The 14,345-nt window shown below is 57.6% G+C and overlaps 1 protein-coding gene across 1 annotated transcript in view; it reads left to right on the forward strand.

The window, feature by feature from the left end:
* KDM4B (lysine demethylase 4B) overlaps window positions 1-14,345 on the forward strand; it is a 117,564-nt gene that overhangs the window by 64,227 nt on the left and 38,992 nt on the right. Inside the window, 3 exon segments of the mRNA XM_037018188.2 lie at window positions 1,581-1,630; window positions 5,402-5,505; window positions 9,752-9,889. Of these exon segments, the coding sequence (XP_036874083.1) occupies window positions 1,581-1,630; window positions 5,402-5,505; window positions 9,752-9,889 (292 nt within the window).

Consider the following 14,345-nt stretch of genomic DNA (forward strand, 5'->3'; position numbering starts at 1 on the left):
CTCCCAATTACAGGCGGTAATTAAGTGAAAGCAGCATTGTAGAGCGGGGATACTGCATTAATCACCGCAGCCCTAGGGCTCTAGATGAGTTCCTCCCAGTCCTCGGCATCTTCCAGAAGGGACGGAATGTCTCGTTTCCTGTTTGGGGGACATAATCCCACAAAGGTGCTTTGGACTGGGATTAATTTTGATCACCTTTATGTACGTGATAAAAGGCCACTTTACAAATAGTAACCTTGTCTTTGTCCAGACAGCGGGGAGTTCTCTGACAGCGGCAGCACCGAGGTGCTGAGGCCACACGCTGGGGCCTGCTTGCGGTGGGCCCGGACATCAGTCATTTCCATCCCATTGGCTTGGAGACGACACAGCGTTCCCCCTGCCCACTGTTGTTTTATTTTAAAGTAGTAACAAACCTCTCAATGGGAAAGACTAACCAGCGGTGGCATCTGGACGATGTTTTGCACTGGCCCCATCCTGTGTCCCTGACTGCGAGGGGGGAGACGCCCCCGTGTCTGACTCTTGTAGAGCTAAGTGTCAGCCATTGTCATTCCGCAGCAGGGTCTGGCCCCTGGCCACTGCCAACACTGGGGCCGGGTCATTCTTTGGGGGGCCATCCTGGGCACTATGGGGGCTGAGCAGCACCTTGACCCCCCACTTGATGCCAGGCACACCCCCAGTCATGACAGCTATACATGTCCCCAGACATTGCCCGGTGTCTCCGGGGATAGGCTCACCTTGGGTGAGAATCACTGTCTAGAGTTTCTCCTGGGTTGAGAGCCAGGCTCACGTGTGCTGGACCAGCCCTGCAGATGGGCCTTTGCCACCCCCGCTTCTGGCAATGGCTCCCGCGCAGCGCTTTGTGGCCTGAGGGACCCCCACTCGGTTCTGTCCACCTTTGCCCAGAAACAGGTTTTCAGCTGGCCAAGTTCCTGGGGGCAGGCTGGGGTGGCATGTCCTTGGCATTGGGGCTTCTCAGCACCCCTGGCCAGACTGCCCCTGCTGGCACCATCCCCTGCTGGGAAAGAGTCCCAGGCACCCGGGCATGCCAGCTCCAGCACCCGGCATCATCTGTTTGCAAACTTCCACCTTGCATCTTTTTTATTTATGATGGAGCTTCAGTAATCTTTCAAATGTAAAATGTGTAAAAATAAAACTTAAGAAGTGGGTGACAAATGGAGTTTTTCTCATTCCTGAAGCTCCTTTCCCGGTTGGCTCCTAGGGCTGGGAGAACAGGCGAGAGCCGCAGGGAGGCCGGGTCCTCTGGGCCTCAACTCTGGGCGCACCCCCACCCCGGCAGTTCCAACCCGGTGCCTTTTATATTTTGCTTTTAAGCCTCATCAAGCTTGAGTGCCACTTAACTGGGAGCATCTCTGCTCCTGGCATCCTGCCTGGGCTACCACGACCCACCGCCTCCCTGGTCCTGGGCCTTCCTGCTGCCTTGCCGTGCCATCCACAGCTGTGGTTCAGTTCTGCACTGTGCACAGGCTCCTGTGGCCCTGAGGCCATGGCTCGATCCTCAGGCCCCTGCAGTGTGTGGTGGCCATACAGTCGCATCTCTGACGTGCCTCCTTCTCTCGTAGGTACGCCATCCCGCCGGAGCATGGCAAGCGCCTGGAGCGGCTAGCGATCGGTAGGTGTCTGTGCCATGGCCAGACCGGAGCCAGGGGCGGGGTGGGGCAGGGGCAGCTTCATCCTCCCAGTGGCTCCTTGGGCTTTGATTTCTGGGGCTGGTGATGTGCTGCACAACGTCACTGGCTTATTTCCATTTGCTTTCACACTTGTGGCCAGTTCGTGGCCCCTGCTGTAGGGCCTGTCACCTCACGGGTGCTGCACAGGATGCCTTACTTGAGACCTGGCACCTGGCACTGCTCAGGCCCTTGGCCAGGCCCCAGTCTTTGCTGAGTCTAGAAAAAAAGAAGTCCAGTTAGGCATACCCTCACCCACACCACGGAGCCATGTGGTGGCTGCAAAGTGTCTGCTCTGCGCACTGGCTCTCGCTGGCTCAGGCCCCCTCGGCAAACGCCCTGCGGTAGCCACTGCCCACCCCCCACATCCAGGCCCTCATGGGGCCTCCTGGGCCCAAGGAGTTGGTCCCGGGGTCCCAGACTGCATCCGGAGAAGGGACACTGAGCTCTCGGGGTAAAGGAGTCCCTCTGGGCAGTGGGTCTTATCAGACCAGCCAGACACCTGGCCGGGTGGTATTGAGGCTCTGACCACCCAGACAAGGGGGCCGGGCAGGTGGTCCTGCCTTGCTCCCCATCGTGGGCCAGCTGTCTGTCCTGACGTCAGATAGCTGTGAGTGCCTGGACAGATGTTAGGGCCCCACTGGCCACAGTCTGGCCAGCACTCCCACCATCTCTGTAGAGCCAACCCTTCCCTTTCAGGCAGCACCCGGGTGGGTGGCCAGGTGGGTGGGACCCTGTTGTTTGGGGCCCATCTGATCATCCCCACCCTCCGGTGGCAGTGGCAGGCAGCCCAGCAGTCCCCGAAGCAGCCACGGAATCAACCCGCAGCCGTCCCTCAGCGCCAGCAGGTCTCCCAGATTGCGGCTGCTGGCCCACCCCTCCTCCCATCGCGGGCTTCTCCTTGCCCACTGATGGTCTGACTTTGGAGTGTTAATAGGTTCTTTTTGGAAAACCAGGGCCTTGTGCTCCAGTGGTCATGGACACCTACTGTGTGCAAACAACAGGTTCCTGAGAATGGATGGAGGCTCGCTGGGGGCTGGGTCAGGCTCCGCCCCCAGCCCGCCCGAGCTGGGGGAGGCCAGCCCCCGCCCCCACTCAGGGTCCTGCTGCTGCGGGACAAGTCCCAGGCCCAGTGCCAGCAAAGATTCGTTTCGTTGCTTACTAATCTCTAAAATAAAGGCCAAAATTAAAATTTTCCCCTTGTATTTTTTTAATTCAAACTTTAATTTAAAAATACAAATTAAAAATATCTTTCCCCACATGTATTAATTTGTTCCCTATTGCTGTTATAACAAATAACCCCAAACTCGGTGGCTTAAAAGCACACAGATACCCTTAATTTCAACGTGATCTTAAACTGCTCTTTGAAAAACAGTCCTAATCAAAAAGTCCCACAGATTTATTCTCTCACATTCGGGGGTCATGATTCCAAAATGCGCCGATAGGGGCTAAACCAAGGCGGGCAGGGCCGGCTTCCCCGGGGCCCCGGGAGAACCGCGTTGCCTCTTCCAGCCTCTGGAGGCGCCGCGGCCTCGGCTCGGGGCCCTCCTCCGTCTGCATGGCGGCAGGGCCGTGCCTTCCCGTCTCTGACCCTGACCTCCTGCCCCCCTAATAGGGACCCTCGTGAGGACACTGAGCTCCCGGAACGCAGGGTCACCCCGTCTTGGGGGCCTTGACTTAATCCCCTTTGCAGAGCCCTGCTCCCCACAGGCGGGAAGAGAATCACACATGAGGCCATTAGGACGTGGACCTCTCAGGGGCCACTGTTCAGCCTCCTGCACCTATGAAACCGTGAAGGAAGCACCGAGTGCTCAGCACAGGCACTTGCTGGTGACCAGGTTGCTGGCATCGCCCAACCCCTGCAGACAGCAATTCTGCTCCTCCTGGGCACACTGGCCACGCCTAGCCTCTTCTCACTCTGTGTGCGTTTTCTACTAATAAAGTTTGGGGCGATCTGAGCGCCCACTAGAGGAGCCCCAACTGCCCTGGTGGTGCCCTGGCCGTTCTCCATGGACTTGGCCTGTGCCCTCTGCACCATTCCTGCAGGTAGGCCCTGCCTGCTCCCCAGGCGCCCCGGCTTCCATTCTGGACTCATGCGGGTGGTGTAGCAGCCGGCTGGGAGAGCAAGAGTGAGGTGGCCGGGAGGCTGCCGTCCCCGCTTCAGGGATGGGGGTCCCCACTTCAGGGATGGGGGATGCTGGCTGGCCTCCCCGGAGGAGGGCGGGAGGCGGGGCACTAGCACGTAGCGGCCTCATGCTTGCTGTGCCCTGCGCTCAGCTTCTGCTCCCCTCCTCGGAGGGAGGATGGGGGACATTCCAGGGAAAGTGAATCACTGCCTTGTGTTTGTCCCTTACAAGATTTTTTTGGGGGCATGCGTTGCAGACGCCATTGCTGAGATGGGTGGATGGAGTTTGCCATTAATATGGAAAATGAATAGCTGTGTTCAAAATGGGCTCGCTGGGAGAGTTGTGGAGCCCACGGAGAGCACATTAATGTGTTGGCGCGTTATTGGTGCTAATCACTTAAAATGTGCGCCTTTATTAGAGCTTTAATGAGAGCCACTTAAACTGTGCATTAAAAAGAGGAACTGCGGAGGCTGGCGGGCCGGGCGGCAGGCGGCCGTAACTCTAATTGAAAGGCTTTTAGTGTGGAGGGAAGTTGCTGGATTCAGTATTCCTGCATTTGCAGAGCCTCACCGTGGTGTCCTTGCAGCCAGGTACCTACTCCTGCATGGAGCGCATTGACGCCCCCCTGCCCCAGTCAGTGTATGTGGGGTCATGTGCTCACATGCACACACGAATGTGGCCTCCCTAACTGGTGACCCACGGAGTGTGTGCCCTGACCTGGAGGCCGGGGCCCAAGGTCAGCGCCCCCGGAGGGAGGTGGACGCTTGGGAGCAGCCGCCAGCACTGCCAGCCTTGGGCCTCGCTGGATCCTGCTGCAGCCCTTGGCTGCCTCTCGGCGATGGTCGGGCATAGGGCTGGCTGTCGGATGAAACCCCAGGGCTTGCGTTTCTTTAACGACACTGTGTGCATGTTACTGATTTGAGCTTCAGCCAACAAGTGATTGGGAACCATCCCTGAGCTGTGGCCCAGTGTCTGAGCAGGTAGGGCTGACTGCCTGTGTTCTGTTACTCTGAGTCAGTTGTGTGGTACACGCTAGGAGAGGCCTGCCCCAGTGTGAGCACCAGCTGCCATGCTTCTCACAGGGCCAGTTCAGGGGCTTGGGTGCTCTGCCGGTCCCCTGCCGGACTGGGAGCCACATGGAGAATGGTCAGCAGCCCGAGCCTCGGTCACCACCCGCCTGGTAGCCTTGGGACCTGTGTGTGCGCAGAGGCCATGCCACTTGGGGCTTCCCTGTGTTGCAGGCTTGTCACAGTGTGGGGCAGGCACCGCTCACAGTTTGGCTGGTTCTTAAACATCAGCTCCCATGTCCTGCCTCCTGGCTGCGCCCTCTCATTGGCCAGGTACCGGGTCTTGCCTGGGGGAGCTCGGAGGGGCAGTCTGAGCAGCCGCGCCCTATCTGTGACCAGGAGCACATGCCGTGGGCACACCTTGTCACACAGCCCCAGCCTGTCCTCTGCTTCAGCTGCACCAGAGGGCTGAGGACCCTGCCAGTAGGGCGCACAGTCTGCATGACAGTGCATTTTGTTCCCTCGGAGCCGCAGGGACCGTGCTCCCTGCTCCGACCAGACTGACGCACCTCTTCTGCCGCAGGGTTCTTCCCCGGGAGCTCCCAGGGCTGCGACGCCTTCCTGCGGCACAAGATGACACTCATCTCTCCCATCATCCTCAAGAAGTACGGCATCCCATTCAGCCGGGTACGTAGGGGCTGGCCTGACTGCCTGCTCATGGAGGGACTCCTGGGCCCAGGAAACTGGCTTCCCTCCCCTGGAGAAGGTTCTAGAGCAAAGGCAAGCCATGTCGGCTGGGAGGTCAACTCTCCTGTGCTGGGAGGTGAGGCTGGAAGGGTGGAGAAGCAGGTGGGGTCTTAACTCCCCTCCCTGCCATCCCAACCCAAATCCACCCATCCTCTGCCTGGTGGGCTGTGGCCACCCTCTGGGGTGTCCTGTCGGTCAGGGTTCCTTCCCAGAACCAAGGCAGCCCCACCCCTCCCTGGGGCCAGGCTTCCCCTGTCCCCTTTGCCCTAATCTCTGGCCCTGCCCCACGGCCTAGGGTAGGTGTCCTTTGAGAGAACAAGTACCTGGTTAGAAGTGAAATACCTCCTGCAGGGTGAAGACCATGGACTCAGTCAGTTCACCACCCCAGGGGCTGTTTGGCTTGTCCCCACAGGGCTCTGATGGATGAGACCTGAAGCCAGGGAAGCTGGCGACAGGAACCCTCTGCCCTGTGGATGCCGGCGGGTGGTGTCCCAGGGCCAGGTCAGTGAGCACCTTGGGTTTGAGCCCCCAGTGGGGCTTGTGGGCGCGCCTGGGCCAGGAGATGGCTCTGCCCTGGTGACTGGCCAGCACCCACCTACTCCAGGCAATTCCTTCCCCGAGGTCACTTCTCCTGGACAGCAGAGTCTAGGCCTGTGTCCCCAAAGGGATCCAGGGAAGAGGCACATGCCCAGAACAGAGCCTGCGCGACTCTGGGCCGGGCACTGAGGGCAGGCTGGGGGAGGTGGACCTTCCCGGGAACCTGGTTTCCCCAAAGAGCAATTTGTCGGACTCGGGAGCAAGTTCTGCGATTAGACCCTCTGCCTCGCTCTTGCTGGGAGTGTCAGCAAGTGGGAAGTTGGTTCTGACATTTCAGTCAAACCGCCTGTGGCATTAGCACGGATGGGGGATTTGCTCTTTCTGTAGGGGCCACTGCCAGGAGGCGCCTCCCAGCCGCCGCTCACCTAGCAGAGAGAGGGATGTAGTCTCAAAAATCCAGCTTCCCATGTTTTCCCTGCCCTGACTGTCCTCTGGTTTGAACACCAGCATTATCAGGAACCTGGCAGACAGACCACAGCTTTGTTCAAGCGAGTGAGAAGTATGTGCTGTCTAGGGGTTTGTCAAGAGCATTCTCCAAAGCTCAGCTTCCTAGGGAGCCTTGCTGGTGGCGGGAGTCGGCTCGCGGTTGCCCGCCTCTCCTGCATCAGTGTCTGCCAGGCACTGCAGTTTGCGTAGGAAGCACCTGACTGTGGCCCATGGCCGTGGCCTGGTGGCTGGGAGGGGCTTCTGGCGCTCTGGGAGGCCTTGCTCACAGCAGCCCCGCCTTCCTGTGGCTTTGCCCAGACCTGTGGGGCGAAGGCCTTTGTCCAGCCAGCGGGGAGCAACATGGGGCCCCAGATGAGTGCCCCTTTCAGGGTTCCACTGGATCCCCTCATCTGAATTCCGGGCAGCCTTCAAAAGAGTGACTCCCTGCACTCCACTTATAAACCTTTGTAATGGTATTTACTTCTAGAAGGAAAAGCAGATCAATAGCAGAGCTTTTTAATAATTAAAAGTGTGTATTTCTGTAATCTGCCATTGACTTCCTCATGTATTCTGAAAGAGCTCACAGAAGAAACCGAATTCTGGGCTCTCTCCCTGGTGGGCGTCGGGGCGGCCACGCCCTTCTCTGCTTGTTACTCTGCCTCCCGGCCTGTCCATCATCCCAGGCACCTTCTGATTTACTGTCAGGGTAATGGTGACGTGGAGGACAGACACAGTGAGCTCCTGATGGGGGCCTCCAGGATGTAGATTTTCCGACAGGAACATAATCTTCTTCTTGTCCCCAGTCCATCTTCTGGGCTCGACCTTGGCTTGTGTGAGGCGTCATGCTGAGGGGGCCTGCGGTGGAGGCACCCCATGCTGGGGTCTCAGACCTGGCCTCACAGGGGCCCAGCTGCATCCCGGGAAGGCTCTGAGTTCGTGCCACGCCTTGTGCCTTCAGGCTCAGTTCTGGGCTGAACCCACCCACGTCCTGGTGGAGGAAGTGGGGCAGGCCCGTTGGCGCTGGAGGAAGAGCAAGATAGTACTTTCCAGAGGCAGCTCAACTGGATGAGAAAATCAGTAATTGCATTAAAAAACATCCTTAAATTTTAATTTTGCCACCTGTTTCCCAGAGCTGCGAGTCCCGTGGCAGAAGCCAGTGCAGTGACGCCTCACCGTGGATGGGAGGGTGCTGGGTCGTGGGGACATTCGAGTGTTCTCTGCCCACCCCATCTGCTGACATGCACTTCATTCCCCGCACACGGCTGTCACTTGGACAGAAATTTAAAAATAAAACTTAATGCACTCTGACTTCCCTTGATTGGTGCACTTCATTATTTGAAAAGAAAAATATCTTAACGTTCTTAAGGACTGGCTTTTCTCCAGGCTGTGTCAGCTTTGATTGATCTTTGACTCTGTGGTTGGTTTCTGGACGTCTCAGCCCCCATCTCCCATCCCTCCCACCCCCCTCTGCCCCTGCGGGGTTTGACTTCTTGTGAGCTACTTAAACAAACCCAGCAATTTCTACTCATCTCTCTGGAGGAATAAAGATTAGCGGGACCAAGACGCCTACAAATCAGCGTGAACCGACATGCCGTGTTGACCTGCGTCTGTAGTTGCAGAGAGAAGCCATCAGAGCAAAGGGCACACCACTGCCCACCAGTGGGATGGTGAAAACCAAACACCGCAAACGCCGCTGAGACAGGAGCTTGGGGACTTACTTGCCATGAGTGTGGATGCAAAACGGCGCAGCCAGTGCCAAAACCATCACACAGTTTCTTACAAACTTAACTGCATACCCAACCTGAGACCCCTCGGCACCCCTTCTCTGTCTGCACGTGTTCTTAGAGGCATGCAGACATGTGTCCCCAGGGGCCCTCCGGAGCCCCAAACCTGACACACCCTAGTCTGTCAGCAGGAAAGCAGATACGTAGTGATCTATCCACACAAGGGAAGAAATACCCTTTGAATGCATGGCGCGCACACGGGACAAAGGGCCTGTGAGGACGCACCCAGGGAGAGACACAGGAGCGCAGACCCTAAGAGTCCTTTAGAGCAACTTAGAAAGACTCGTACTCCACCGCAGCAGAAGCACCGCGGCGTGGGGACTGCGTGGCAGAAGGCCTCGGCGGGGCTTCAGACAAGCCCCTGGAGGTGTAGCCTTCGGGGTCCCTCTGCTTCTGCAGCTCCCCCTGGAGAGTGCCAGCTGGGCCTGTGCCCTTTCCCTGACAGGGCCGTGGTGGGCGGTGGGGCGTGGCAGAGCTGCTGGCGCCGCCATGCTACTTTGTAGCCAGGTGGAGCCCGTGTTAGGCAGAAGTACCTTTCCCTGGGCGGAACCCATCAGCTCCTCAAGTCTGGGCTCCCTGGGACTTGGGAAACCTTCAAGGCCACGTCCCGGCGCTGTACCTGTGGTGGCTCCCGTTGCTTCCAGCAGGCACCTCCCCTTCCATGCTGCATTCCCTCAGGGTAGCTCATTTCTGGTCCTGGAGGATTCCAGTGTGTGGGTGGGGGGTGGGTGTCTTCCCTCACCAGACATCAGTCTATTCTCAGGGCCAGCAGGGGTCTGAGAACGCACCTCGATTCTGACGCTATCTGGCCGGAGACAGCACCAGATTCCCCAGGTTCAGGGCTCCGTCCTACAGGACTGCCCTCCACCCCCCACTCCAGATGCTGGTCACCAGCCCCAGGCAGTTCCCTGTGCTTCTGACCTACCCGCTACAGACTGGAGGTTCCCTCGACCTCCCCCTTGGGTTCGATTACTTTCCTGGAGGGGCTCACAGAAAACACACTTCCCGGTTTAACAAAGGTGCCAAAGAGGATATCAATGAACATCCTGGTGAGGAGATCCCTGGAGATGTGCTCCTCCCAGGGGTTGTTCTGAGGGCTTCATTGGTCTTGATTGACTAAATCATTGGCCAATGGCTGAGTCAACCTCCAGCCCCCGCCCTTAGGTGGATCCAAAAGTCCTTGTTAACAGGACAGGACACCCACTTCACCTTTAAGTGTCTTCAGGAACTGTGGATGACGGCCACAGATCCTGGAAAGTACACATTTGGTCATATGTAGGACCAGCTATGTATTTCTCAGGACTCACTGTATCCCACACAGACTACGTCCTGCTCCAGTAACTGCCTCTCCCCTCACCTGTTGGCCTTTTCCTCCTCAGATCACGCAGGAGGCTGGGGAATTCATGATCACATTTCCCTACGGCTACCATGCTGGATTCAATCACGGATTCAACTGTGCAGAATCGACCAACTTTGCCACCCTGCGGTGGATTGATTACGGCAAGGTGGCCACTCAGGTGAGTGCCTCAGACTCTGTGAAAAGGTCTAAATGGGGGCCGAGCCCTCCCTGCCTGTTCCCTCAGCCCAGGCCCTGCACTGTGGCCATTTCTACTTGGCTAGGGGCCTGGCCTCTCCTTCAGGGTCTGTTTCTGGGATCCTCAGTGAACTTGTCCCCAGAAGGTTCTTCACCCGGAGGAACTGTGGAGTCGGGGAGGCAAGGGGCAGGTGGGCTGGACATGGGGCAGCATGGTGCCTGGGCCACTCTCCTGGTGGACCCCTGCTCTCTAGACCTGGGGGCTTCACTGAAAGGCAATGGCCCTGATTCTTTCCCGGGAATTTGCTGTTTCTGTCCACAGAGGGTCAGCACATTTGATGTCTGAACTGAGAGCTTGTCCTCAGTTCCCTTAGCTCTCTCTGCACGCACCCATCTGTGTGGTGGTGACTGGCAGACTGTAGAGTGGCGAGGCCCTGTGGTGGCAAGTGTAATGGAGCCTAGGGGGCAAGGCAGGGGCCAGTTGCCCGCCTCCCTCTGCAGCCCAAGGTGGCTGTGGAGGTCCAGGTGACAGTACATGCCCACGGCTGCTGAGACAGTACACGCTCCAGATGGGGCAGAGGTGGAACTTGGCCAGGGCAGCAGCCCTGGGGGGCTGTCCATGGGAGCAGGCCCAGCCCTCCCAGTTGCCTGTGCCCAGGACTGTTGCTCCCAGGACTGTCACTGTAGCCTGCAGGGAAGGAGGCAGACAGCTCTACCCGTCAGGCTGGGCTCAGGCTTTGCTGAGGGATCAGCCCCTCTAGCCTTTGCTGTGTGCCACAGAGACAGGCCCCTCACTGCCCAGGAGAAAGATAACACAAGCCACCTCCATGTCTCACTCTGGCGTTAGGAGCATCCCCTCCAGCTGGGCCAGGACGCTGGGCCACCCTCCTGAGTTAGAGCCGGGGTTCCTCCGAGGAATTGCTCAGGGCCCAGGATTGGGGCCTACAGTGGATTTCTCACCAGACCTGGCAGCAGGGGCCAGAGCAGGAGGGCCTAGCCCCCAGATCCAGTTCATTGTCCAAACCTCAGACCTCTGCGAAAGGGGGCCTAAGCCGTGGTGACCAGTATTGTGGCTACCGGCCACGTGTGGGTGTCATGGCTGTGAACCATGGCTTGCCAGTGCAGAGATGAGCTGTGAGTATAAAGCACACACCCTGTCCAAGGCTTGGCACATGGCAACACGGAGTATCCCATGGGGTATCGCACAAATAATGTGCTTCTGCTGGTCACCTAGACTGGTTACCTAGAGACCAGGTTAAACCGATTACTGAAGTGAATGTCACGTGCTTCTGTTCACATTTTGAATGTGATGACTAGAAAAAGTAAGATAACGGAGGTGGCTTGTGTTATATTTCTACTGGGCAGTGCTGGTCTGGATGAATTGGCTGACCTTTCTTTTTCCAATTATCTGTTTTTCCAGCCTCATTGTTTCAGTGCAGTTTAGAGAAGGAAATGGGCTTTGTATGAAGGAAGACCGGAGAGGGGCCCTGGGGGCTTCAAAGCATTGGAACATTTATATTTAATTCAGAGAATCATGATGGGATGGTGTTTGGTGGAGACGTGGGGCTTCCCTAAAAGAGGGGAGCCGTGGATGTCAGGATTCCCCCTTTTGATGTAAAGGAACAATTAGATGTCCTGGGCGTGTGGTTTCGTCTGTGTTACTGCGGGGCCCCGTGGACGGTAAGACTCGAAGCAGAATCTGAGGGACCCGGGTGTGCTGTGTAGCAGCCCAGCCATGTGGGAGCTGCAGTTGAGCTGTAAGCCCCAGACAAGATCGTGGGCTTGTCCTGCAGGAGCTGTCAGGGCCAAAGCTGCAGTGGGGCCGGCGGGGACTGCCCAGATATTAAAAGCAATTTTGGGTTCAGCCATGTGTTCACAAACAAGTGACATTTGGGAAGTGCTGCCTACAGTGGACCCCCATGCTTACATTGCAGGGCGGTGTAGCGTGAAATTACTGAGCAAGTGGCGTGCAGGGCTCTGCACAGGCTGTGGTTCGGGCAGGCGTCCCAGCACCGCACGATACTCCCTCTTGGGGCTGACCCCAGCTGCGGGGCCCTGTGGTAGGAAAGTGAGGATTTCAACCGGAGAGTGATCATTGGCCATGGGGCTGCCGTGCGTGGTGGTCCTGGACATCAGCTCTCAGGCTCCTTGGTATGAAACGGGGCAGCAGATCCTGACTCACAGTGGCTCCGTTCTCTCTGTAACTAGGCCAGGCTGGAGAGGCCACCAAGGCACCTGCCTTACTGATACCCAGCTGGGGCCTGGAGAGGGTATTGTCCGGGTCAGATGGCGCTCAGGGACTGCCGTGTCCTTAGCCAGATTTCAGGGGCTCGAGGCCGGGGAGCGGGCACCTCCCAAGATTCCTTTTCCTGCTGAGCAAGGGCTCCTCCTGCTGCCTGAGCTGACTCCCATCTGTTTTGGGCCTGTTCCTTCTAGCACTTTCCTCAGAAGATTATGGGGGGAGAAGTTCCACTTTGCAGATTTTAGGGACTTTTTAATGTGTTGGTTTTGTATCCTTCTCCAGGCCCCCAGGAAGGGCCCCCTCCCTCCCTACCATAGAACAGGGTCAGGAAATGACCCCAGGACAAACTAGGCAGGCTGTCTTCTTGTAGGGTCTGCAGACTGAGAATGGTCATTACATTTTGTAAGACTGGAGAAAAAAGAACATGTGACGTGACAATTAGATGAAACTTGCGTTTCACGTTCATAATGAATGAAGTTTTATGGCATACAGCCACACCCATTGATTGGCTTGCTGTCTGGCTGCTGTCACCTGCATGGAGACCAGCCTGCCTGCAAAGCTGAAAATACTTGCCTTTGGCCATTATGAGGAAAGTTTGCTGCCCCTGGTCTAGAGAAAAGGCGGTATGGGCACTGCCTTGTCCCACCAGCTCCGCACAGCTGGGCACTGTAGTCACCTCTATTGCCCTTTCCCAGCCCAGGGTCTCTGCTGGAAGGGGCAGGGCTGCTCCCTCAAACTGGTTGGCCCCCCAGCCCAGAGCCATGGCTGCTGCCTCTGGAGCTCTGGCTGGCCTGAGAGCATGCTGGTCGCTGTGGCTGCCAAGCAGGCCAGGCCAGACGCCCCCAGTATGTGGCTGCTGCCCACCTGCCCGGCATTGCTGACCCAACCTCCCCACAACAGAGCCAGAAGCCCAGGCTTGGGTGCAAGGCAGGCCCTGCAGGCCAGAGAGGTTCCTCTTGGCCAGAAAATCCCAGAGAAAATAGGCCTCTGGCCAGAGCTCCAGGAGGGAGTCCCCTTGGGCCCCATGCAGTTGCCAGAGGGCTGGGCTACCCTGTGCTCACCGGCTGGTTAAGATGTATTTGCTTTCCAGGGCGGCTCTCCTTTCTGAGCCCCTTCACCAGCATTGTCCTTCCATCTGTATGCCAGAGGAAGCCTCGCGCATGGCTGCCTGCACCCTCCCGGGCCAGGGGTGAGGGTGTTGAGTCCCAGCCCCTCAGCCCCTGGGGGGTTGGGCCTGTGCTCTCCCATCTATAAAGCGGCACCTCTTCTTAGAGCTGTCCCAGCACAAAATGGGAGAAATTTGAGAGCACCGTGTGTGCGACACTGCATTTGGCAGGCATCGTGTCCCTCAGATGTTGGCCTTTCGGTCCAGTTTGCCCCCAGCCCTTCAGCATTGCAGACATCGGGCCAGGTCATCCTCTGTGGAGCAATCCTGGGCACTGTGGGGGGCTGAGCATCATCTGTCACTGCCCCCCTCAATGCCAGGAGCACCCCCAGTCATGACACCCGCTAATGTCCCCAGACATGGCCCAGTGTCCCCGGGGACAAGATAGGCCCAGTTGAGAACTGTGGTCTGGCTGAATTTTCACTGTTATCTCCTTTTGGTCAGATCCCCTTTTATGTGTGGGGTGGGGTTTGCCTAAGTGTTGGTGGAATTTGGGGGCTTTAAAACATAGGCTAATTCACTGCTGTCCTTTCTCACAGCATTTTTATAAACCCAGCGTAGCTTTTTGGGGAAGGAGAGTGGCCTTGGCCCTTCTGGGTGCTTCCTGAGCCCCTGCAGCCCCTTGAGGCAGAAGGTTTGGGCTGCTCTTGATGTCATTAGTGCTGATTTTGTTGGTTTGTTTTTAAAATGGGAACTAAAAATCACACAAACCACAGCTGGTAGGACTCCAAGCTGGCTTCCTGTCTCCCCTGCTGAGCACAGGCCTAGAGGCAGGGCTGGATCTGGGGAGAGGGGAGCCTGGCAGGTCACAGGCTGACCCTACCTGCTGAGAGCCGCTGAGCATGGCTGAGCACCGACTGTGTGTTCAGAAGGGTCCTAGAATGAGGTGGGAGGTCAGCTTCCCGGGCTGGTGGCAGCAGAGGGCCTGAGGGCCAGGCCATGGACTCTGCGAGGTCTGGGGTCAGAGCACACTCGTGGGGGCCGCATCCTGTCACTCCGCTGACTCTCCAGCCTTACTGAAGACACCACCCT

This window comes from Manis javanica, chromosome 13 (genome assembly GCF_040802235.1).
Source record: "Manis javanica isolate MJ-LG chromosome 13, MJ_LKY, whole genome shotgun sequence".
Taxonomy (NCBI): Eukaryota; Metazoa; Chordata; class Mammalia; order Pholidota; family Manidae; genus Manis; species Manis javanica.